Below are 25649 nucleotides of genomic sequence, written 5' to 3'. Positions count from 1 at the left end.
GTTTCATATCAATATAATTGTCTTTGCCTTCACTTCCTAGTCCACTGTCACTGGAAAAATAATATCAATCTTCAATGTATGTTTATTTTTACCTAGTCATCACTAGCTTAGATTTCATTACTATTATACAGTTGGACTGACTCTCAGGAGAACCAGGAATCTTCCAGACGTCAAGAGCTCTAAGACATCAAATTACCCCAAGGGTCCAACAGTAGTCAACCCATTTTATTGTTGCAGAAGATTTTATACCACTATGATCTATTTTTTTATGGGTTGATTCACAGATAAAATATAAAATCTCATTGATGTACAGAATCATCTCATCTGTTAAACCCAAAAAACCACTGATGCTTCACATAAAGTCACTGACCTCACTTCTAGATACCTTCTAATTAATTGGTGGACCTGGTAAAAAGTAACCTTAAAAACATAAAGGCTTTCCAAAACCAATGAAGCCATAATCTAGGCATTTGGCCTGTGATGATTGGAGGTAAAAAGTGATTCACCTTCCCAAATACTTTCGGTCTACTGCCATATTTTTGTAGTCTCCAGTAGAATTCGCAAGACCGGCTGTAAAGTTATTGTTCATGATTTCCGCTTTTCTCCTTAAAAAATTCAACAGGTCTCCATGCTGACAATATTCTGTGATCACCAAAATTGGGCCTGAGAAAAAAAACCATTTTAAGCAATAATCCTATAGGTAATAAGGCTAATTGATGTTAAAGGTATATAATTTTGTAAGTTTGGTGATATTCAGTTTATCTAGGCATCGTGGTGACCTCTTACCGGGGGCACCATTGGTATTGAATTTTGGAAAAAAAATCATTGAAATGTGCATTTGTATTTTTTGCAAATATGTTATCTAGAAAAGCTGGCTAAAAATGTTAGAACATACAGAAAAATGACTATTATCTAATGTGTATAGTGGCCTTTGATAGGAAGTATTGAAGAGGAAGGAAAGAAATGCAAAATGCCCATCCTTTGCTCACCCCTTGGGCAATTAACCACCTAAAGAGCTGTCAATCAGTGGGTTATTTCCATCTCCCAATAAAATAAACATCTAGTCTTGGATGTGTGCACATTTTCACAGTGGAGTCTGGACAGAATAGTAAAGTCAGAAGATATAATTGGACAGTTTGAAGCTTGAATGTTATGAACAGGTCACCGAGGAGGATGGCAGGAATAGGCTAGGCCACCAGGAAACCAGAAAGGTTCGTCACTTAGCGAATTGCAGACCCCTAATCCTAACAACACAACTAACAGTAGCCGTGGAGCGTACCTACGATGCCCTAGACGCCTCGACACAGCCGGAGAGCTAACTAGGCCTAAAGCAAGAAAGGTGAAATCTAATCTGCCCCGGAGTAGAACCCCAAAGAAATAGATAGCCCCCAAACATATATTGTCGGTGAGACCAGATGAGGGACAAACACAGGCAGAAAATAGACTGAGCAAATGATGGTGCCCAAACTGTCTAGATAGGATAGGAAAGGAAAGACACTGTCTGAAATCACGCAAAAACCCTAAAAAATCCAACACATCTGATGTACAAAAAACACTGAGATCTCACGACCTCTCCCCCACTATATCAGTATTCTGGTGTAAACTGGCAGCAAAGCAAAAGAGACTAATATAACAGGGGACTGAACAAACTGACACAAGCTGTAACATATGGAGCGGGGTCCAGCACTGCCCCCAGCAGGGAGCACGCTGAACCTGCACAGCAAACCAGAAAGAGGCAAAACCAGATCAGAAGCAAAAGATTAGCAAATGAACAACTTAGCTGAAAAATGCAGGATCAGGCAGGAGACAGCAGACCTCAAGTTGCACAGGAAGAACTAATCACCAGCAACAATTGAGGGAAGCCTGCTCACTAAAAAATACTCCCAATCAGTAACCCCAGATTTCCAATCATCATCGTCAGGTGGCAGACCTCTGCCAATCCGGCCAGCTCCACTACTCACAGTAACCACCAGAGGGAGCCCCGACTCAGAAGTAAGAGTATTCACAACACTTGAGTGTTTTGCTGATGGTCAACTATAGGTCTCGCGCCGTGCGTTGGGGCTTGGGATCTGACACGCAGCAGATGTATGCCCCACATGGGTAAGCATGGTCACTACAGCACTTTCCCTTTTTTTGCACTAAGCACTTTAATGCTTGCTATGCATGTCTTTTTTGTGCCCTATACAGTATCTATGAGATAGAGGGGTACTCTGCATACTACCCCTTAGAAGTTGGATTAAATTGACTGTGGCACAGTTTACTTAGTGTGCTAATGTTGTGCTGGGGATCTGTTGGTTACTTTGTGTACCAATGCATAAGATTTTATTTATGCTGCTGTCACTTTCCTTTTCGTGTCATTACCGCCACCTGATCATATTATTGTATTTTTAATACACCTCAATTTCTTATGTATATCTATCCATAAAGAGTGTATATATTTTTTCACTATATTTACTTGTTCGAGTTTGAATTTTGGGTGTTATACTCCGGATATTCAATGTAGGATCATACACTGACCATTCTTAGCCTAGATGCTATTGCATATGAGAAATTTTCTACACTGACTTTATGTCTGGGTCGAAAAATTTGCAGACCATTTTTGGACCCAGAATATTGTATGCAATGGTAGGCAGTTCCTATACAAGTTTGCAATGCCAGAATTGAGGATATAGTACATAGCATTTGGGAAAGTATAGAAGCCACTCACCTCCACTTGTACAAGCACCCAGAAGGTTCACAATGTTTCCATGATGGCCCAAGTGGCTGAGAATTTTTAGCTCCGACATCAATGCTTCCTTCTCATCTGTGTGGGCACTGGCTAAATAAATGGAAAAAGAGACTCTGCAGTAATTAACTAGACATTTATTGTTTGTAAGATTTGGTCCCATAAAAGGATGTCCATTCAAATATTTCTCCTAGACCTAGACCGTGTTCATTAGTTCTGAATGCTTAATTCTCATATTATTCTCATATACATCATCCATCCAAACAATCAACTTGCCATCACTTCCAGAACATCTAGTTGACTCTCCGAAAAAAGGGAGAGCTCCTGAACTTCCGGAAGAGTTGACAAATCACAGGAATCCTCCCATAAAGCGGCGCTTTTAGAAGGTTTAATGTGCCTGGTACTTGGATGCTCCATCATCACGTGGACTTCTTGGCATAGACAGACATTCAAGGAGTGGAAAATGGTAGCATGACCTAAAGAAGATGAGTTGTTTTGCAAAAAATATTGCGTCAGAAATAGGTAGGATATGGTGTATGTAATTTTTGGGACTACAGTTTTGCGTATTTGCCATGCTTGTAGTGAAAGTTTCATAGGGGTTGGAGATTAGAGAAAGGCAAACTATTTCTAGGCACTGAGAAAGTTTACTTACGTTTTAGCATTTTTACAGCGACTCTGAGGGCTGAGTCATCTTTCCCCATCCCAAAAGCTGTTGCTTCCATCACCTTTCCGAATGCACCTGCTCCAATTGTCTTTCCTGTTTGCGAGATGAAACATTTTGACTTTCAACTTTTTTCGATGACTGCACAAGTTCTCCTTTATGAAAACCACAGTAAAGCAAACAAAGCACAAATGTGTGGACTGTTGTGGCAACACTTGTCTGCTAAGCAGGAAATGAAAGGAGATCTAACGTAGATCTGTTACTAGACAGTGCCAAAGGTCGTGGAGGAAACCGTAACAGGGAGCCCTACAGGAAGAATCTACTGAGTAGATGGGATTTTATGGAGCTGTCAACTCAGGAATAGTCTTAGGTGAGCGACTTCTAAAAAGCTGACCATGGAGGAGGACATAGGATGGTCTGGTGGGGATAGTGGTTCCGCAAAGAACGAAATAAATACATCTCATGTTGCCCCAACTCTGGTAGATATTTTCCCCCGTGATGTTATAGCCCACATTCCTACTAAATACTTCCTGCCACTAGTGTCTTATGCCATTAGCGATGATTTTATTGTTTAATGTTTGGTGTGTAAGTTACCAGCCTCCACGTGCAGTGCTTACAATCTCATTTTAAACAGAGCATGTAAGCGCTGATCCAAAGATGGCCGAATTGCTGAAACACACGATCTGTCCAGCTTTTTTGTCCCTGTGCTCCACCAAAGCTGCCCCATTTCCGAGAGTGAAAAGTTCACACTAGCGGCTCAACCATGCCACTGAGTCACATGGTCAATTTTCAAGAGCTCACTGTCACGGCAAACAAATGCCAACAGGCAGAGGAGCAATGCTTTTTCTATGTAATCTGAGGACAAAATAAGGTAGGGATTAAAACACAGAATTCAGTGTGGTGTCACTTATCAGGCTGTGTGGTATTGTTTACTTACAATGAAGGTTTTATCACTAGGATATTATCATTGCTGGTACTAGCTACCTCCTGTAAAGTCGTCCAACCATACCTCTTCCTCTGATAAGCAGCTCACTGTCAATAGAGAAGTACAAAGAAACCTGTGGTGTGGGCGGGGTTAGCTTTCTGAGCTCTGCTTCATGCTACATCTAAAAACTCTGTGTCACACTTGCTGCACCCAGTAAACTAAGTGACACATCGCTGGGATCAGGGTCTCATTCTCTACATTATGCTGCTCTCAGATGAGGTAGCAAAACCTGGTGATAGATTCCCTTTAAGCCCTATGTTACACTGATATGTTGGCACTGTATAGCAGTAGAATTTAAGGACTGATTAGATTTACTGTATATAGAAATGTGTTTGAGTAGTTTAGGCTAGGGCAACTTGGGTGACAAAATAAAGAATTCAACTTTATAATTTACGGGAGTAAACTATAAAAATCCCTATGCCAAATAGATTAGAATTTATATATTTATTGTAATGTTAAATCCATGCAGCCTAACGCATTATCAAACCATGTTGGGTTTTACTGTTGCCCCCTTAAATCCTGTTGGTCAGGATTTTCTAGAAGTATGACCCGTCCTGGGTTACATACCGAACTGCAGATTGGCTCTTGGAAACTCCCATCTCTCGTTGTATGGCAGTTGAGTTGGGTCAATACATATGTACTGATTGCCTTCAGACATCTGGACCATCTGCCAGCGGACCTCATATTTTGGTTTCTGTATTGAAAGTTAGTAATGTTGTAAATATGAAGATAAAGTTAAAGTGACAATAAATCAGTATATTTTCCTCTTTAGCTTTTCTGCTGAATAAAATACAGCTATAGTGCCCTTTAAAGTGAATTTCCACAAAATAGATTTTAGGTTCAAATTGATGTGCTAATTTCCTAAAATATCTTGATAGCTGTCAGGACGTAAAGGGAACCTGTCATGTAAAAAAACGCTATTAACCTGCAGATATGTGGCTGATCTGCAGGATAATAGAGTTCTGAAGCTGACTGGACACCACACTAACAGCCCAGCTGCTGGGAGAAAATGAACTTTATTCCTCCCGGAAGCCTCCGGCTTTCAGTCACAGGTGTGGCGTTGGCGTGGCATCAGTCACTGCTCAAAGTATAGAGAGCGACGGTTGTAACCGCGCCCCCTGCACTGACTGCCTGCCGGCTCTAATGCTGAACTGGCTGTCAATCAGTGCTGGGAGTGCGGCTGTATGCACTGAGCAGTGACTGAAGCCACACCAGCTGTGCCTCTATAACTAAAAGCTGGCGGCTACTGGGAGGAATAAAGTTCATTTCCCCCCAAACAGCGGTGCTCTCAGTGCGGGCACAGGGCAGCTTCAGAACGCTATTAACCTTCAGATTAAACTCATATCTGCAGGTTAAAATTTTTTTTTACGTGACAGGTTCCCTTTAAATGAGTAGAGGGAGCTCAAGAGTTTACTGCATACAGTACTGTCCTATTTCTTAGTTGATTGGCTGCATCAGTCACATGTGTCAACACTTCATCTCTGGAGGTGGGTTAACAGAGACCGGTGGGCAACCTAGGAAAGTAGTAAGTAGTGATGAGCGAATGTGCTGGGATAAGGTGTTATCTGAGCATGTGTGGGTGCTAACCGACTGACTTTGTTGTGCTCAAAAAATAAGTCCCCGGGGCTGCATGTCTCACAGATGTTAGACAGCCGTAACACATGAAGGGATTGCCTAACAAGCAGCTGCAATGACATGGACAGGCTAAGCCACAATGCCAAACACCTGCGGACAAGCGTGATGATGATTTTGGAAGAATGCAGCCATATTTAATAAACGGTGTACAGCCTCCTTATAATTACATCCTACAGACTTACACAACTTTTTTTTTTTCACTTTACGCTATGCATTTCTGATTTTGGAGTACTGACGTTTCCCTTTGTTTCTGTTCCTATTTTCGTAACCAGCACTCTGATTCTTTTCTCTGTAGCTGCAGAACAAACGCTTAGCTGAGATTTCTCAAGAGCTCTGACAGTAGGCTTCCTGTTTGGGTTCTGACCACACTTTTTTGGACTTTTTTTTTAAATAAATATAACTGTAGCGTGAAACTGTATAGTAAGATCACCGGTATCCATATTAGAGTTGAGCGAAATGGGTCGGTCATATTCAAAAGTCGGCAACTTTCGCTGAAGTCAGGTTTCATGAAACGAAACCCGACCATAGCGAGAGGTCGGCCACGAGGTCGGCGACCAGAGCGCCAAAGTCGCGTTTCAAAAGATGCTTCCAGTGCCCTCCTTCAGCCATTGATGGAGGACGCACACTGTGGGCAACGCGATGACATGGGCATCAGTCACCACCTTCTTTGAAAAGGGCATGCAAGTGATTGGCTGGCTTTGTGTGGCGTCACAGGGGCTATAAAAGGGCGTGCACACCGACCGCCATCTTACTTATGCCGATCTTAGCATAGGGAGAGCGTTAGGCAGGGAAGAAGAACCAAAAAACTGCTTCTGCTGCTAGCGATTTCCACTTACAACACAACACTTTGTGTGCAGTGACAGGGGAGAATATATTTTTGTGCATCAGCTCTGTTGGATATTAAGCTGCCTTATAAGGCTCCCTGATAGCTGCATTGCTGTTTGCACACTGCTGTGCAAACTGCTTTTTTAAAAGCAAAAATACTTTTCTTCCTCTTTTCTGCACAGTTACCAAGCGTTCATTTTTCCACACTTTTGTGTGCAGCAGTCCTGCTTATTAGGCTGCCTGTATCCATACTTGGACTGAGAGCATCATTGTCAGCGTCCTCAAATCTCTAGTGAGATCCAAATTCTCACCAATCCTATAGACACTCTCCACCTTGTCATACACCATCCAATTTCAGCCTGTTGCATTGAGGTGTAATCTCTCCTGGGCCTGAGACAATAGTTCTGCGTCCTCAAATCTATAGTGAGATTCAAATTCTCACAAATCCTATAGACACCCTATACCTTGTCATACACCATCCAATTTCAGTCTGTTACATTGAGGTGATACTTCCTCTGACGAAGCCGTCTTGATACGGCGACACGCGTTGGGTTTCCTCCCTTCTGTCGTCCTGTCTGTACTGTTGCCTTGGTATGGACCTTTCATGCATTTCTCATGTGAGCTGTTGCTTCTAACCGTGAGAGGGCTGCCATTCACTGGGCATACTTGGCTGTTTTTCAACAGCGTTTTTTGCCTGATATCTCATTGCCACTTATTTATGTGGCGTCTTTCATGCAGATCCACATTAGTGTGGTTTTCACTTGGTATTATCATGGCTTCTTGAATAATATCTGCCTGTTTGATACTTTATTACCACTCATTTAAGTGGTTTTATGTGCGCAGCTCAGCATTCAGTGCGGTTATTTATTTATTCATTTTTATGGGATTGAACCATTTTTTGCACATGTTGTGCGCTGGTCTATATATAATTTTTCTGGACCTTCATCTCAAGTATTATGGATGTTATATATTCTATTAGACTATGTGGCACTTCAGCTGTGATTGACATGAGATCCATGGTATTTTTCCACGTCAAGGCTATTTTATTGTTTGAGTCTCCAGCATTAGGGCGATTTGATCAGGATTGAGCATCATTAGGTGCTCTTTGGTATAATTATATATTTACATCTATCATATGGATACACCTTATTGTGGATGTTTTTCCTTTTTTTGTTCCTTTATTTATGCTGATGATATATATGCATGAGACTCAATTCATTATTGTATTGATCAGGACTAACAGGGGGATTGTATTCCCTTTTTGTTTTTACATGTTTTTAAATTTATATTGTTGTCAATAAAGCTTTTCCTGTTATTATTATATCTATCGGTGGTGTGCATTTTTATGTGGTCTTTGTTTCCTTTTTTGTTGTGTTACATTGAGATGTAATCTCTACTTGGCCTGAGACAATAGCTCAGCATCCTCAAATCTATAGTGAGATTCAAATTCTCACCAATCCAATAGACACCCTCCACCTTGTCATACACCATCCAATTTCAGCCTGTTACATTGATGTGTAATCTCTCCTGGGCCTGAGTCAATAGTTCTGCCTCCTCAAATCTATAGCGAGATTCAAAATCTCACCAATAATAGATACACCTTCTACCTTGTTTTACAGTACCATATAGCTTGTAGTATTTTGGGTACATTTTCACAAAAATGAGCAAGTATGGTGGAAGACGCCATGGAAGTGGGCGGGGGTTGCCAGCTGGTCCCGATGGTGGTGGTGGTGTTGCATCTGTTGGTAGTGGCAAAAGCACAATAGCACCTAAGGCAGGAGGTGTTGAGCCTGCATCATCGTCTGGCTCCACAAGACCTCGAAGGCTCTCTTTTCTGGGAGTAGGTAAACCACTTTTTAAGCCGGAGCTTCAGGAACAAGTTTTGGCTTACATTGCTGACACAGCCTCCAGCCTCCTCTTCTGAAGTTTCAAAAAAGTCGTCATTGGAGGCTCCTGGTCAGGAACAACACCTTTTCTTGTGTCCTTCACCCCTACCAAAAGTGAAGGATGTCAAATTAGCACAGCGTGCAAGGTCTCAAAATGTCTTCCATAGTAGGAAGAGTGCAGTGTGGCACTTTTTTGAACAAAATCCTAATGATCAGGCAAAAGTTATCTGTAAGAAGTGCGCAAAGACCTTTAGCCGAAGGAAAAATCTGAGAAATTGGAATACCAGTTGCATTAGACATTTAATCACCATGCACTTGCAAGCGTGGACGGACTACCAAACCTCACGTACCACATGTGCACCTGCTCCGAATGAAGGTAGTCAGCAATGCTACATCGCTTCCCTCACTGTAAGCCCAACGGTTAGCACACCACCAGCAGCAAATGTTGAGGTGTCGTTGCAAGGGCAAAGCAGTCATGGAATCACAATGTTATTGCTTATGAAAGACTGAATCTAGGCCATCAGCAACACCACCAACACCATCACCAACCCTCTCTCAGTCCGCCATGTCCACTGCTAGTTCCACCATATGCAGCTCTCAAGTCCAGCTCACCCTACCAGAGACTCTGAGTAGGACAAGAAAGTACTCATCCTCTCATATGCGTACACTGGCTTTGAACGCCCACATTGCCAAACTAATCTCGTTAGAGATGATGCCCTACTGGTTGGTTGAAAGCAAAGCTTTCCACGAGCTCATGGCCTACGCAGTACCACGCTATGACCTACCCAGTCGGCACTTCTTTTCGCGAAAAGCCATCCCAGCCATCCATGTGCATGTTAAAGACCGCATTGTCCATGCACTCAAGCAATCAGTGAGTGTAAAGGTGCACCTCACAACAGATGCATGGTCCAGTAGGCATGGCCAGGGCCGTTACATGTCCATCACTGTGCACTGGGTTAATGTGGTGGATGCAGGGTTCACAGGGGACAGTGGCGGTGGGACAGTGCTGCCTAGCCCACGGTATAGGAAACAGTTGGCAGTAGGCGTTCGACCCTCCTCCTCCTCCTCCAGAAGCGAAAGCTCATCCACAGAGCGCTGTCGCACGAGCACTCCATCCGCAGCTGCCAGTGTTGCACATGAGGTGTCTCATGTGCAACAGCTAGTGGTAAGCGTCAGCAGGCTGTGTTGAAGATGATGTGTTTGGGAGACAACAGACACACCGCGGAGGTACTGGCCGACTACTTGCAGCGACAAACTGAGTCATGGCTGGGCAGTCTACATCTTGAGGCAGGCAAGGTAGTTAGTGATAACGGCCGGAATTTTGTGGCAGCCATAGCCCTTTCAAAACTCAGACACATACCTTGCCTGGCTCACACCTTGAACCTGGTGGTGCAGTGCTTCCTCAATAATTATCCGGAGTTAACACCCCTGCTCCATAAGGTACGAAGACTGTGCTCGCATATTCCGCCGGTCGCCCGTACTCTCCAGTCGTATGCAGAAGCTGCAGCGATTGCTCCACCTTCCCAAGCACCACCTAATTATCGACGTTGCAACAAGGTGGAACTCCACCCTGCACATGGTTCAGAGGCTGTGCGAACAGAGGCAGGCTGTAATTCATTTGTGGGAGGATACACGGGCAGGCAGTTTGCAGGCAGACATGGAGTTGTCTGGTGTGCAGTGGTCGAAGCTGAAAGACCTCTGTAAAGTCCTTCAGTGTTTTGAGGAATGCACACGGTTGGTAAGCGCACACGACGCCATCATAAGCATGAGCCTCCCACTTATGCGTCTGCTCATGCAAACTTTGACGCACATTAAGGAGCAGGCGTCTGCAGCCGAGGAGGAAAAGGAGGAGGGAAACCTTGATGACAGTCAGCCATTGTCTGCTCAGGGAAGTCTCGTGGACGAGGTGGAGGAAGAAGAGGAAGAGGAGGAGGATGATGGGGATGATTATTTTGGGGAGGAGGATGCTTCTCAGGGGGAAAGAAAAAATGTTGGCGTGATAAGGTCAGGTACAGGGTTTGTGCGTGACTGGAGGGATGTGGATTTGCCAGAAAGTGCTCCTCCACCCAGCACTCGCAGTGCATCATTGACACCTGGAACATTGGTCCACATGTCTGATTATGCCTTGCAGATCCTAAAAAGGGACCCCCGCATTGTCAAAATGATGAACGATGACGACTACTTATCTGTAATGTGGATCCAGCATCCTGGATCCACACTATAAAGGCAAATTCCAAAACATCATGCCACAGGAGAACCTAGAGCTAATATTGGCTAACAAACAAGCAACTCTGGTAAACCGTTTGTTTGAGGCATTCCCAGCACACAGCGGCGGTGATGTTTTTCCAACGAGCCGTAGGGGGCAACATGGAAGAGGTGTTCGTGGTGCACACAGCAAAAGTGGCGTTGGACACAGGGGTTTCATGACCATGTTGTGGACTGATCTTTCAAGTACCGCTCACACGACTGGTAATACTGCATCGATCGAAAGTGACAGGAGACAGCAGTTGTCAACTATGGTAACAAAATACGTCTCCTCCCATATCGATGTTCTCCCTCAGCGGTCATTCCGCTTTGACTATTGAGCTAGTAAACTTGACACCTGGCCTGAATTGGCACAATATGCCTTAAAGGAGCTCGCTTGCCCTGCTGCTAGTGTGTTATCTGAACGAGTCTTCAGTGCTGCTGGATCAATCCTGACAGAAAAAACGACCCGTCTGTCAGCCCAAAATGTTGATGATCTAACCTTGATTAAAATGAACCATGCATGGGTTTCAAAGGATTTTGTCCCACCTTCCCCTGCTGACACGTAGGTTGCCAGAAAAATGGCTCGCTTTTGTCCTCCTCTTCCTCGGACTTCTTCAATTACTCCATTTGCAGCTGCTGAATGTCCAACATCAACATATGCCAATTTTTCCACCTCCCTAACTGGGCTGCCTCCCCCCACAGGGCCGGGGTCACCACCTGGCGCACGCACCCGTGTGAGTGCCGTTGCCCTGGACAGGTGGGTGGGCACACTGTTTGGCAACAGCACGGCACAAGGTCCCTCATAGTAGAATCAAGTGTCTCTGACGGTGGGGGTGCACACCTGCCGTCAGACACACCGGCGTACTATGAGGGGCCCTGTGCCAGTACCACCGCCCACAAGTGGGCCCTCCTGCTTGCTCAGGGCACCAGCACTTGCAATACTTACCTCTCCCTGCTCCACCACTGTGTAGTCTGGCCTGTTAAATACTTCACTGGGACTGCCAATACAAATTTGGTGAAATGATAGATGATGGTTAAGACGTAGCTATGCCCTGTCCTGCTGGGCTCTATCTTCAAATGATCAATAGCTTCCATTTGTTATGGACGTCGACTCACAATGAGATGCAGTGGTGGTTTATCATCAGCTTTCACGGTTTTCCGACTCACAGACGTGTGACATTCCTGCCCACATTTTTAAATGTGTCCTCTCATGCCAATCCAATAGAATCGCCTACGGCCTGTGGCTTGTGTCTTTTGCACTCCAAAGTTACCTGACAGGCAGTGAGGACAATGTCTACATCTGTCCCTGTGATCACAATTTGATGGAGATGAGTAACGGTGATGGGTTCCACGGCACTGGGATACAGCAAACCTTTCTTCACAAGAACTGTTTTCGCTGTCTCCACAGACAAAGTAATTGAGGGTCAGCATCGCCTCTGAGAATTCTCCCGGGAGTTTTTACCGTGATTAGTAATTCCAAAATTTCTGCAATCACTCGACTTTCCGTCTGTACTTGTATCCATCTCGTTTCCTCTTGTGGAGAGTCCTTACTGTCTTACTGAGACTGAAATATATATGAAGATTGAAAAATACCCCAACAGTGTATACTGGTGTACACTTCAAATACATAACCCTTTTTCTACTTTTTAGATTCTTGTCTAATCCATACTGAGGCTGAGAGTGTCTTTGTCGGACTCCGGAAATATACATGCAGATTTTTAATGTTTAAACTATGTTATATATACCTGCTATCCAGTGATACTGTACCCTTTCTCAACTTTCTACAATCACGTCGAATCCATATTGGGCCTGAGACCTCCTGAGTCTGCCTCCTGATATATAGACAAAGGTTTTTAATGTTTAAACTATGCTATATATACAGTACGTGTTATCCGGTGATACTGTACCCTTTCTCAACTTTCTACAATCTTGTCGAATCCATACTGGGCCTGAGAACGTCTGAGTCTGCCTCCTGATTAGAGATGAGCGGTGTTCGAGTCGACCTGTTCGCCAAGTTAAAATTCCAGCTGTTTTGGGCGGTGTTCGAGCCGTTCATCGAACTCCAACACTTTGCTTAAAATTCGGCTGATCGAGGTTCCGTTCGAGAATGGTTCGTTCACCAAAAGCGTAACTTCATTTTCACATTAATAATGGTTTTCAATGTTAATAGACTGTTTCATGGCATAGTAGCGGTGTGTGGTAGCAAGCGGTGTAGTACACCTGTCAAGTAGATAATCCGTGTGTGTTTCTAATTATTTTTTACCGCATCTTGTCCAGAAAATCCTTTTGGGCCTTGTAGCACTGTCTGCTACTCAGCAGAGGAGCCCACCAATGAACCAAGCTATGCTGCCTGTTTATGTAATAACTGCATGCTACTCAGCATAGGAGCCCAGCTGTTAAGCAAGCTACAGCACCTGTGGTTTGGACACTTAATTTTTTCATTTTTTCTTGAATGCCGGTTAGGCATAATTCCGGAATTCCGGTTGACCTGCACTTACTGGGAAATCCTCGTTCGCGGGGAAGAATTGTAATCCCAGATCCCCATCATTAACGGGGTTCAGCGGGTTATCTGCATCTGTAAGCGACACACGATGGACCTTTCAGTGTAGCGCGCATGCATGTAAGGGCATGACAGACCTGTTATTGATCGATCTCGCGTGCCAGAGCCTTGCGTGTTCCTCTAGTAAGCTTGACGCGTACCGCGGGAGCATGCCAGAATCTCGTTCGATAACGGAATTAAGCTGACAAATCGCTAGCACAACTAAAAACGGACATCCACCACCACCCACAGAATCAAACAAAGCTTGCAATCTGTCAATCTTTTCTGTAGCTGGCATGGTTGAGGTTTCCCGGGTGGAGTCGAATTAAGCCGCAGGCTTCACTCCTGGTGGTGCCCTTCTGGACATTCCTTTAAGGTTCAGCTTTGCAACCATACTGCCCCCGGAAACCAAACACTTTGCCTTCATGGACGCTGTTCGGAGGTTCGTGGGAATAACGCCGCCCGATCAGCAGTTGGCCTAATTTATGGTGGGAAGTCCGACGGTATATGATCGTTTTTGATTTCAGATTTTTACTGTTTTTTGGTATTTTACATTTTTATTCCAGCCTTTCTTGACTTCATAAGGGCATGACATGCCTATATCTGTGTCTCCTCCTCCTCCTTTTACTCCTCCACCTCTTTTCTATATGTAGTTGCCATTTTCCATATGTTATTTTTATATTCTGAGCATTTTGTCTGCTTTGGGACACCTTTTAAGGTGTTTTGTAATTGTTTTCTCTGTGTTTGTATGTGTTTGTGTTTGCCTGCCATTGTTTTCAATGGTGTTTGACGTTGTTCGTCGAACGTTCGACAAACATTCGATGAACTTGCCTCGTGTTCGACGAACCAAAACGAATTGGAACACTAGCGGGGTGGCTCAACACTACTCCTGAATAGATAGACGTACATTTTTAATGTTTAAGCTATGCTATATATACCTGGTATCTGGTGATACTGTACCCTTTCTGCCAGGAAGTCCTCCTCCACCCACCACTCTAAGTGTATCATTGACACCTGGAACATTGTCCCACATGTGTGATTATTTCTTGCGGATCTTCTTGTTATATTGTGGTGTGATCCATCCTGAGCATGTGAGAGTCTGTGGGTTACTCCTGCAATTTATATGTAGATTTAAAAATTACACAAACACTAGTGTATACAGCTCTATGCTTGTGATACATTACCCATTTACTGCTTTTTATATTCTGCTCTAATCCAAACTGACCAAGTGAGAGCTATTTCCTGACTGTGGAAATAAATACTGAGATTGACAACAATGACCCCTACACTGTGTACAGCTGTACTCTTCAGATCCATTACCGTTTTACAGCTTTTTATATTGTGTTGTAATCCATACTGAGCCTGAGAGTGTCTGTGTCTGCCTCCTGAAATATCTACGGAGATTTAGAATGTTTTAACTATACTATATATGCCTGCTATCTGATGATACTGTACACTTTTTCTACTTTTTATATTCTTGTCTAAACCATACTGAGCCTGTGAGCGTCTCTGTGTGACTGATGGTATATATAGGGGGATTGACAATCATCCTTTGACTGTATAGAGCTGTACGCTTCTGATACAGTACCATATATCTGATGTTATTTTGGGTTAATTTTCTGCAACATTTTGAAGTTTGGTGGAAGAGGCCACGGACGTAGGCGTGGGAGGCCAGCTGGTGCTGATGGTGGTGGTGCATCTGCTGATAGTGGCAAAAGCACAATAGCAGCTAAGGCAGGAGGTATTGAGCCTGCGTCATGGTCTGTCTCTGGAACGCCTGGAAAGCTACCTTTTCTGGGAGTAGGTTAACCGCTTTTAAAGCCAGAGCATCAGGAACTGGTTTTAGCATATATTGCCGAAACAGACTCCAGCAAATATGCCCTCCTCTTCTGAAGTTTCAAAAAATGCAAGCACTGAGTCGTCAAGTGCTGGCTCCTGGTCAGGAAGAACCCCTTTCCTTGTGTCCTTCACCCCCACCAAAAGTGAATGATGCAGCAGGCCACACTTCACATAAGTCCATGTAGCTCTTTCTATCATACCATGCCTGGGTTATCAAGTCAAATCGTGAATTTCCCAGTCCAAATCTGACATGGAGTGTGGGTGGCCAGCCAGGGCAGTGGGGTTAATCGGTACTGGGCCGGTGTCTCAAAGGGATGTGTCACGTTGGTGGTGATGACCCGTTCCATGGCCCTGGGCGTCCATGGGTTGAATAACGTTTATAGGTGAATGATATGTGATGCCACCTGTGGTTTCTGATCAGATTGACCCGCGCTGCAGTGTCGCTACATTGGGACAGATGTTGTGGTGCAGCTAAGATGTAGAAGCCATGCACAGGTAGGGCCGTAGTCGCAGGGCAGATAAAAGAGTTCATAGATGGTGTGCAGTGCAGGATGTAGCAGAGCCGTGCGCCAGGTGCAGCAGAAAAATGACAGACACAGTGGCGCAGTTCCTTTACCTGTACTTGGTAAGTGCCATCCAGGACCCAGAGTACAGATGGAGAAGGAGTTGGTCAGCCTGGAAGCAAATTTGGAATTCTCTCTCTGCAGATAGGTAGTGTGGCCTCTGATCTAGCGCTTATCTGAGGTACTCGCAGTACTGAGTTCACTGAAGTTCCCCCTGTTGACTCTCTTTTGGAACTTTCTCGTATGGCAGGCAGTCATAGCCTTTTCCTTCTGGCTCACACACATCGCTGCTGGGGCCTCCGAGCCTTATTTGGGAACAGAGCATTTACAGCTGCTACTTCCTCCGGTTTCTGCTGCAGGACCATCAGTGTCCCTACAAACTCGGAGACCGGAATCCCGACCATGCGCTCCAGCTAGGAGTGAGCCTTAACTCTGCTCATCCTCCAGCTCCCCTTCTCACGTCCACACACTTCCCTTTCCCTTCACAGACTGCCCTAACTTCCCTCCTCCCGACCACAGAGAGCAGCTCCTCAGCAGTCAGGTTCAGAGGTCTCCCTGCTGGCCTGGAGTGGGAACTGTGTTGTGTGTTGGTTTAACTGCTAGAGAAATCCTTCGTTGCTTCCAAGCATGACATCACACTCCCTAGGGGGAAGGTAATGCCACTGTGGCGACCGTACTCCTGGGGGCACCACAAGTGCACTGATGCCCAGCCACTGCTAGTTGATTCTGCTGGTACATTGACCCAGACCACTACATTCCCCTCGCACTCTACACAGCCAGAATCTGACCCTGATGAAACTCAGGTTCCCCTTCCCGCATACTATACCACTTTACACAGTGACAAAGAGGAAGGTGCAGATGAAAGTTCAGGTTCCTTGAGCAGGTGGGGGGGCATACTCATGGGCGACGCACTAGCACAGGGCCCCTCATAGTACGCAAAAGTGTCTCTGCCGGTGGGAGCTCTGCCGGTGGGAGGGCCCACCAACCGTCAGACACACCACCGTACTATGAGGGGCCCTGTGCCAGTGCCGTCGCCAACAAGTGGGCCCCCCCTGCTTGCTCAGGATCACAGCACTTGCAAAGTTGAAATACTTACCTCTCCCTGTTCCACCGCCGTGACGTCTTCCGCGTTTCCTGACAGTGACATTCTGGTCAGAGAGTGCGATGACATCACGTCTGTACGCCCTCTGCCTAAACAGTCCAAGTGCAGTGAGATGGAAGATGGGGACGACGAGGAGTCCAGACTAGTGCAGGGATTCCCTAGCGAGGAGACTTATTTAATTGTTTTCAATGTTGGGACAGCTATTTTTGGGGAGCACTATACTCTGGAGAATGATATATGAGACCCACCATACACTGGAGCATTCCAAAGGTGGACATCAGACACTGGAGCAGCATTTACAGGGCCCATTATGCACTGGAGCATTAGAAATGGGGCCCATTATATATGGAGCATTATTTGGGCCCATAACACAGTGGAGCTTCATCCATGGGGACCAACATATACTGTAGAACTATGTGGAGCTCATCATATACTGTTTCAAACATTATATGGGACCAATGATTCCATATGGAGAAATATATGGGCCTCATTACTCTATATAGCGCACTAAGCGCTGGCCATAATACTGTATGGAGTTATATACTGTCCGTTTTTGGAGCTATTGGAGAATTTAAAATGGATATCAGTCATGAGATGTAAGAAGTGAAGTATTTTTCATTGTACTATAACCGCTATTTCTCTGCCGTATCAGAGGATCATGAATTGTGGCATGTGTTAAAGGAGCCATTGACACTCTTTGGCCCTGGGCCCACGAAAATCAGGAGCCAGCCCCACCACCCCCCCACAACTTTAGCCAAATAACCCCCAATTTTCAATGCCTAACTATTATTATAAAGTAAATTAAAGTTGACAAGCTTAAGTAATAAGAATTGATGTTTTTGGCATTAAAATGGGCATTGTAGGTGTGTTTCCTGTCCTCCACTCACTGCCGACTTTTCTTCCCCATTGACTTGAATTGGGTTTCGTGTTTCAGTCGGCCTTCGACTTTTCACGATAATCGGCCGATTTCATTCGACCCAACTTTTGAGAAAAAAGATCTGATTTCCAATAGTTTTTCTTTTTCTGTGTTAGTAGGAAATATGGATTAGAGTTGAGCGACTTTGCCTTTTTTCGGGTCGAGTCGGGTTTCATGAAACCCGACTTGACCCGAAAAAAGGCAAAGTCGCTCATCTCTAATCCATATTTCCTACTAACACAGAAAAAGAAAAACTATTGGAAATCAGATCTCTTTGCTCCGACATTCTGCTGAAGTTCTAGTGGATTCCTACTCAAAGAAAATAGGATCTGATCTGCAGTACCTGGCAGCGGCTGCTACACAAGCTCCATCCAAAGTTTATTTCCTGCCACTGGTGTAGCTGATGAAGGCTGCTCAGTGTACGAGTGTACAGAGGAAATCTTCTATACGTGGACTGGCTCTTTGTGGGGGCAGGTTCTGTGTACAGACTAGTTCTATATAAAGGATAGCTGAGAATGATGTCTTTATATGGTTATCAACTACTTTCAGTAGAGGTAACTTCGGAATTTTTTTTATAGTATTTATTTATGGTTATATTTATATTATCTTTAATGGTTATATTTATTTATATTATTACCAGGAATTATGTATTTGTTATATTCATTTATTGATTTTGAAGGGAATTCTGCATTGTTTTTTCATATGCTGCTTAATTTGCAACGGCATGAATTCCATGAAAAGTTCACCATTGATTGCTATGTGTCTATAACTTACTTTTTATGTGCTAAAAACTCCATCTGATTGTCACTAAGTCTATATATTGTTTGTAGGCACTCATTCACACCTCTTGCATAGAACCATTTATTCCTGCGTATTTATAAGGTTTTTTTTTCATGTGCAAAAAATTCCTTTTGATTGTGACTAATTCTAGATATTGTTCGTAGGCACTCATTCACACCCTTCGCATGGAACCATTTATTTCTGTGCTGAAAAGCCATTTTCCATTGGAGATCATTTTGGAGTAATTAATTAGTTTTAGATATATCCTTATTTATTATTGTAGGAAATTTTTTTCTATGTATAACTAAATTCTCCAGTTGTATAAAATTCAAGTATGATCTGTCTAATATCGACTAATTATATGTTTGACTGTATGATTTATTTATTTAATTTTTTTTTCTTTTCTTTTCTTGGGAACTTCAATCCTGGAGTGATCTGTATCGTTGAAAGAACCTCTCACTCTTCCTTTCATGTGTTGCCACTCTTTGTAATTAATTGCAAGCTTTGTGATTGGTTTGTAACCCGTATATATTTTTCTATGCATCTTGCCTTTGTGCACCAGAAACGCGTCAGGTGTTTTTCTGCATTTTAAATATGGCATAATAGCCTAATAAAGTTTTTTTCATTTATGCTGGTGTGCCGAACGAACTTTCTTCTTTTTTTGGATATCTGCTGTGCTCACCAGCGAATTCGTGCACCCATCTGTGGATTAATGAACTCAGCCCAGGGTGGTTTTCCATTTGGATGCGATGCAAGCTCCCAGTCCTCCCTCCCCTATAGCTGAGGGCTATACTTGACTTTCTTCGCCAGTCCCATAGAGAATGAATGAAGCGGAGGAGCACTTTTATTATCCCTGCATTCAGCTTTAGCTCTTCAAAACCCTCAGAGTTGGTGGGGATTCCTACAGTCGAGTCCCAAGCAATAACTTCAAATTGGCACAAACCCTTTAATTAAAGGGGTTTTCAACATTTAGAATAATGGATCAATGAAAAAGTAGTAAGCAAATGGAGATAGCACTCACACATACTTGGTCCAGCACCACCTCCCCGCTCTGTGTTTTGGCTGCGGCGATGACATCACAACCACAGCGCACATCACTGCCGCAACCAATCACTGAGCTCACCAGCTTGTGCCGTCAACAACAGCAGAACAGCTGAGATCAGTGATTGGCAGCAGTGCTGTAGTTGTGACTTAACCTTGCAGCCAAAACACTGACACCGGAGCAGGGGCAGGGAGACAGCGCTGGACCGAGGGGAGGGTGAGGGCTATCTAATTGGCTGGGTCCAGTTTTCTAAGTGTAAGTCTGACCATTCACATGGTAAACTTGGTTTTCTTTAGAGTCTCCTTTTGAGATTTAGGCCATAAGACCAAACCTTACCTAAGTAGATTGATCTTGCATTCTTTATATTGGCAAAATATTTTGGCATGTATGCAATCAAAAATTCAGGTTTGAGTGCATTTAATCCCAAATTAGCTATCCTCTTGCTAAACCAGGACTCATAAGTGTCCAAAAACAGATTTGGGCTGCTGTATGTCCTCACTCTTTGGAACTGCTTCTCTGCTTTGAATAGTCCATTCTTCCTCCCCAACAATAGATGGATCACAGCTAGACCACCAGTGATCTGCTATAATGTCCTGCAGCGCCACCACAGGAAAAATGAAGCATTACACTGTGACAATAGACACAGACATTATCGTATCCTAGTCTTATTCAAGAATAACATACTCAGACTCTCCTCCGGTCTAAAATCACTTCTTATGGACAATAAAAGGTAACATTCAAACCCAGGGAAAATATACACAAGATACATTTTAATTTACATATGCTGTTGATTGTGAGGATGGAAAAACTATAAAAGGATACCAAAACAATTTTTTCCTCACATATAAAAGATAGCACATCAGCAATATTCTAATTGTGTGATTTCATCCCAGATCGGTTACATTGATTCACATTCTGTCCTATTTATTATTGTCAGCTGTCTGGTATGATCTCCAGTCTGACAACCAGTTCAGTACATACTCTCATGCATAGACAGGAAGTCAGTTTCTGACTTCCGGTGAACTACACTGACATCATCAACTATCAAATACCTAATGGCATTTCTTAGACAACTTTCCACACCAGGATCTGCTTTGTCACTTTGCATGACCTCCATGTAGCTAAAGATAATATTTCTTCTTTGTACATGAGGATAATTATATACTGTACATTGTAGTACCAAGATATCCATACAATGATTAGTTGCATGGCTATAAAACACCCCTGACTCACTCTGTGTATATTTAAAAGCTGTGATGAGCAGAGTCCTCTGTGTATTTTTATGAGATGCATCTTTAGATAGCCAAGAGCTGACAGAGAAACGTATCACAAGCAGGAGGCAGGGGAGAGAGGCCAAAGCTGCATCACATGGGATATCCTGAGATTCTACACTATGATCAGGAGACAGCGGTTCTAGGTAGCAGGTCAGGGGCAAATATGCCATTGGTGAAACACGGTCAGCGGCATAGGAGACAAGGAAATTAGGGGACCCACATCCACCTCCAAAGCAGGTGAAATTGTGCATTATGATGGGCAAAAGACTCATATATTTTTCTTGCATAGGAGCCCGTTTCTGTCTGTGCCTGTTTCAGTCGCAAATGTATCAATGGCTGTCATAAAATAAGAACAAGAGCAATGTGATGAGTCCATGACTCCCTCTGCAAAGCCAGGGGCATCATTGGAAATGTGGTCAGCATTAGGAAAATCATATCAGCGAGCAAGAAGAAATCTAGTTGGGAAATAACCCAGAAATGAATTTTTAAGTAAAACCAGTATACGCAACGCATACACAGGAGCCTTTACATTAATCTTTAAAGAATATGTCTAATCAAAAAATGTTTTTCCTAATTATGTAAGTAATGTAGCGTAGTGTGTTAAAACGCTTACCGATCATTGCCTTTCCCAGTTTCCAGCGCTGCTCCGGTCCTCTTCTAGCTCACTGGAAATCAAACTAGCTGGCTCACAAAGGAGTTCAGATCTGGACCAAAAGCCACTTTATCAATGTACAACTGTGGGTTCTTGTTCTGAGTCTCATAAACTTACATAGAAAAAGCAGAACTGCTCCATAAAATGTAAGCCAGCAAAGCTGAAGAGAGGTATTGTGGGCTAGAAGAGGACCAGAGAAAAGCTGGAACCAGGGACAGATGGCGATCTGTAAGTATTTCAATACATTTACATTACATTACATACATAATTGGGAAGGATTAGGGGAAAAAATTGTTGCTGAGACTTCTTATTTAATAATAGTCTATATGGCATTATGTAGGCACAAATATTGGCTGAAGTTCTGCTTTAACTTTGCACTAGTTTCCCCAATCTTGTTAAGCAGGGCTTTTGGGTTATTTTTTCTCAGAATAAGCATAGCAATGTTCTCTTTTTTTCTATCAACAACATATTTTTCAGGCAAGTTACTCTCAGGTACCTGCCTAAAAAAGCACTAAAAGATTGAGCTTATGCATTGCAATTCCAAATAGAAAAAAGGCAGATAGCACTCACCGATCTTGTGAAAAAATTCCGCTCTTAATTGGCAACTGTTAAAACATCATAGCTAGGAGAGTGAGGACAGGAGTGTGCAAGTGCTGAGACGGCCGTTTCGCGCTGAATAGCACTTATTACGGGTCAGTGAATGAGAGGATGTGACGAGGAGAAATGCTTCGTCACAGGTAAGCTCCTCCCTCCACAACTACATCCACAATGTCATGAAATACATAAAAATTGATTAAAAACAACATATAACATACATATAGATATACAAACATCTACATCTGAGTGGGAAAGTTATTATGTAAACAGAATAATCTAGTGCTTACAGCTTTCTACAAAAAAACCTTATCCGTGGAAATTACATCTTTACAAAAAGCATATCCACCACACAGATCACTATAAGAAAATGGACATATCTACACAATCGTTAAAACCAATTGGGCCTATTGCACCAACACGCATAATCCACCTAGTTTCCCATCTCCTTGTCACACCCTCTCATTCACTGACCCGTAGAAGCGCTATTCATTGTGAAATGGCTGTCTCAGCACTCGCACACTCCTGTCCTCACTCTCCCAGCCATGATGTTTTAACAGTTGCCAATTAATAGCGGAATTTTTTCTACAAGATCGGTGAGTGCTATCTGCCTTTTTTCTACTTGGAATCGTTGATGCTGTGCGTTTCTGGATTAGCACCCGGAGTCTTCAGGTACAGCCCGCGGTATATTGAAACACCTGCAGTGAAGCATTGCAGCAGTCCTGGCGGTGCCGTCCTCTTTTGACCTTTAGGTACTGTGGACTTATACATTGCAATGTTGGTAAGTCTTGCTGTTCATTTATTCAGGTTTTTGTGCAGTGCATCAGGTTTCTAAAAGCTTCAAGTGCTTAAAAGAAATGACCTGACCATCCTTATGGCTGTTCACTATTTTATATGCACATGTAAAATAATTACTGAAAACTCGTCTAAAGTCGTTGTGTGCACATACACTTGGAAATACAACTGTCTATCTACGTACTGTGAGAGCAGGATTTCTAATGATCTATCCTGACTCCATCTTTGTTTCTTCACACATGCAACGTCTCATAACGTCCCACATTATTTGGCGACGACAGTAACCATATGATATGATGTCTCTATTTGCCTTATCAATCCCAGCTATCCCCATCCCTCAGATATCATTGAGCTCTCCTAATTAACAAGTCACTAGAAGCTCCTTACTCCGTTCCTCAAAGTTCCCAAATTGCATTTTAGAAATATTCTGCCTCTTATGAGTATTCTATGGGACCCATCTTTTACAGCCACATTATTTTTCATCGTAAAAAGGCAGAAAACACTCCAGCAGTTACTTACCTGCTTGTACTTGTAAAAGAAGAACGCCGAAAGCAAGAGGAAGAAGACTCCAAACACTGCCACCACTATCATCATAGGGCTGAATTGTTGGGGCTCAGTCCTGTACTGCCTAAGTGCTGGAAACAATGGGAAAATGACCAAAAATGAAATCATAATTAAAAAAGTGATCATTAATATACGTTATTGTATCTTCAACCATAAAGAGTTATGTGACTCATTAGTGTTACAAAGTCTCAGGTGTGAATGGGGAGCAGAGGGTGTAACGTTTGGTGTTATCGCTCTCACACTCATACTGGTCACTGGAAGCTCAACACGGCGCCTCCTGGCAAAGAATTCTCTGAGGGTCTGATAAGATTGTTGCTCTACATAAGGATGTCCAAGGCTATGAGAAGATTGACAACACACTGACACTGAGCTGCAGCATGGTGGAGAAGACCAGTGGTTTAACAAGGCAGGTTCCACTCAGAAAAGGGCTCGTCATGGTCAACCAAAGCAGTTGAGCACACGTGCTCAGCGTCATATAGAGAGGTTGTATTTTCAAAATAGACGTATGAATGAGTGCTGCCAGCATTGCTGCAGAGGATAAAGGGGTGGGGGTGGAGGGTCCGCCTGTCAGTGCTCAGACCACACGCCACATACTGCATCAAATTGGTCTGAATGGCTGTTGTCCCTGAAGGAAGCCTCTTCTAAAGATGATGCACAAGAAAGCCCACAAACAGTTTGCTAAAGACAAGCAGATTAAGGACATGGATTACTGCAACCATGTCCGGTGGTCTGATGAAACCAAGATAAACCTATTTGGTTCAGATGGTATCAAGCGTGTTTGGCGGCCAAGAGTTGAGGAGTACAAAGACAAGTGTGTCTTGCCTACAGTCAGTCATGATGGTGGGAGTGTCATGGTTTGGGGCTGAATGAATGCTTCTGGCTGTGTGGAGCTAAAGTTCACTGAGAGAACCATGAATGTCAACATGTGCTGTGATATACAGAAGCAGAGCTGATCCCTTCCCTTCGTAAGCTGGGCTACAGTGCAACATGATAACGACCCCAAACACACTTCCAAGACAACCACTGCCTTGCTAAAGAAACTGAGGGTAAAGTTACTGGACTGGCCAAGCACGTCTCCAGACCTAAACCGTATTGAGCATCTGTGGGGCGTCCTCAAATGGAAGGTGGAGTAGCGCAAGGTCTCCAACAACCACCAGCTCCGTAACATCGTCATGGAGGAGTGGAAGAGGATTCCAGTGGCAACCTGTGAAACTCTAGTGACCTCCATGCCCAAGAGAGTAGAGGCAGTGCTTGAAAATAACGGTGGCCACACAAAATATTCACACTTTGTGCACACTTTGGCCATTTTCAATTAGGAGTGTACTCATTTTTGTTGCCAGCGGTTTAGACATTCATTGCTGTATTGAGTAATTTAGAGGGCACACCAAATTTACACGGTGACACAAGCTGTACACCGACTACTTTGCATTGTATCAATGTGTCATGTCTGCAGTATTATCCCATGAAAAATTACAATAAAATATTTTAAAAATGTTAGGGGTGTACTCACTTTTGTCATATATTGAATAAACCCCTTTAAAATGTTGCTTATTTTACTGGGACAAGTCACAGTTAGCCCATCATTTCCAGTGTTAGAGAATTCCAAAGGAGGACGATCTGACCAATCCAATCTTTTTCAAGTGGATACCACCTGAAAAAGCACTCAGAAAATGCTGCATTGATAGAACATATACATGTCTATGTAAAAACGACTTGTTATTAAATTATTCAGGCTTTTGAGCATCTTTTATCCCCATCAGGTTAAAAGATGCTATGTGGCTAAAAGAAGTGACCTGTCCATTCTTCCGGTGGCTTCTGCTTGCAAGACCCCATATACTTTACGTCTTTTTTAGTGTTTCCCTGGTGTTTTTGCTTCTTCATTTGCTAGCGTTTTTTCATTGTTGTTTGAAGAAAAAAAAAACAATAATCAAGAAACACCAATAAAAAAGATTACTCAAAGACGACCAGAAAAATGCTCGAAAAACCGTTGGCGGTCAAAAACATCAAAGCAAGCACTAGAGAAAT

General features: G+C 43.4%; 1 protein-coding gene across 1 annotated transcript in view; it reads right to left on the bottom strand.

Moving 5' to 3' along the window:
• CSF1R (colony stimulating factor 1 receptor) overlaps positions 1–25649 on the bottom strand; it is a 77540-nt gene that overhangs the window by 18029 nt on the left and 33862 nt on the right. The window contains exons 10-15 of the mRNA XM_073567995.1: positions 23580–23695; positions 4939–5065; positions 3378–3482; positions 2708–2818; positions 507–663; positions 1–50 (exon numbers count right to left, since the gene is read on the bottom strand). The exon at positions 1–50 is cut by the window's left edge and continues 30 nt beyond it. Coding sequence (XP_073424096.1) covers positions 1–50; positions 507–663; positions 2708–2818; positions 3378–3482; positions 4939–5065; positions 23580–23695 — 666 coding nt within the window. The remainder of the gene's footprint in view (positions 51–506; positions 664–2707; positions 2819–3377; positions 3483–4938; positions 5066–23579; positions 23696–25649) is intronic.

The sequence above is a fragment of the Dendrobates tinctorius genome, unplaced genomic scaffold (genome assembly GCF_039654945.1).
Source record: "Dendrobates tinctorius isolate UK_male_01 unplaced genomic scaffold, ASM3965494v1 ptg000020l, whole genome shotgun sequence".
Taxonomy (NCBI): Eukaryota; Metazoa; Chordata; class Amphibia; order Anura; family Dendrobatidae; genus Dendrobates; species Dendrobates tinctorius.
This window is presented reverse-complemented; position numbering and strand designations above follow the sequence as displayed.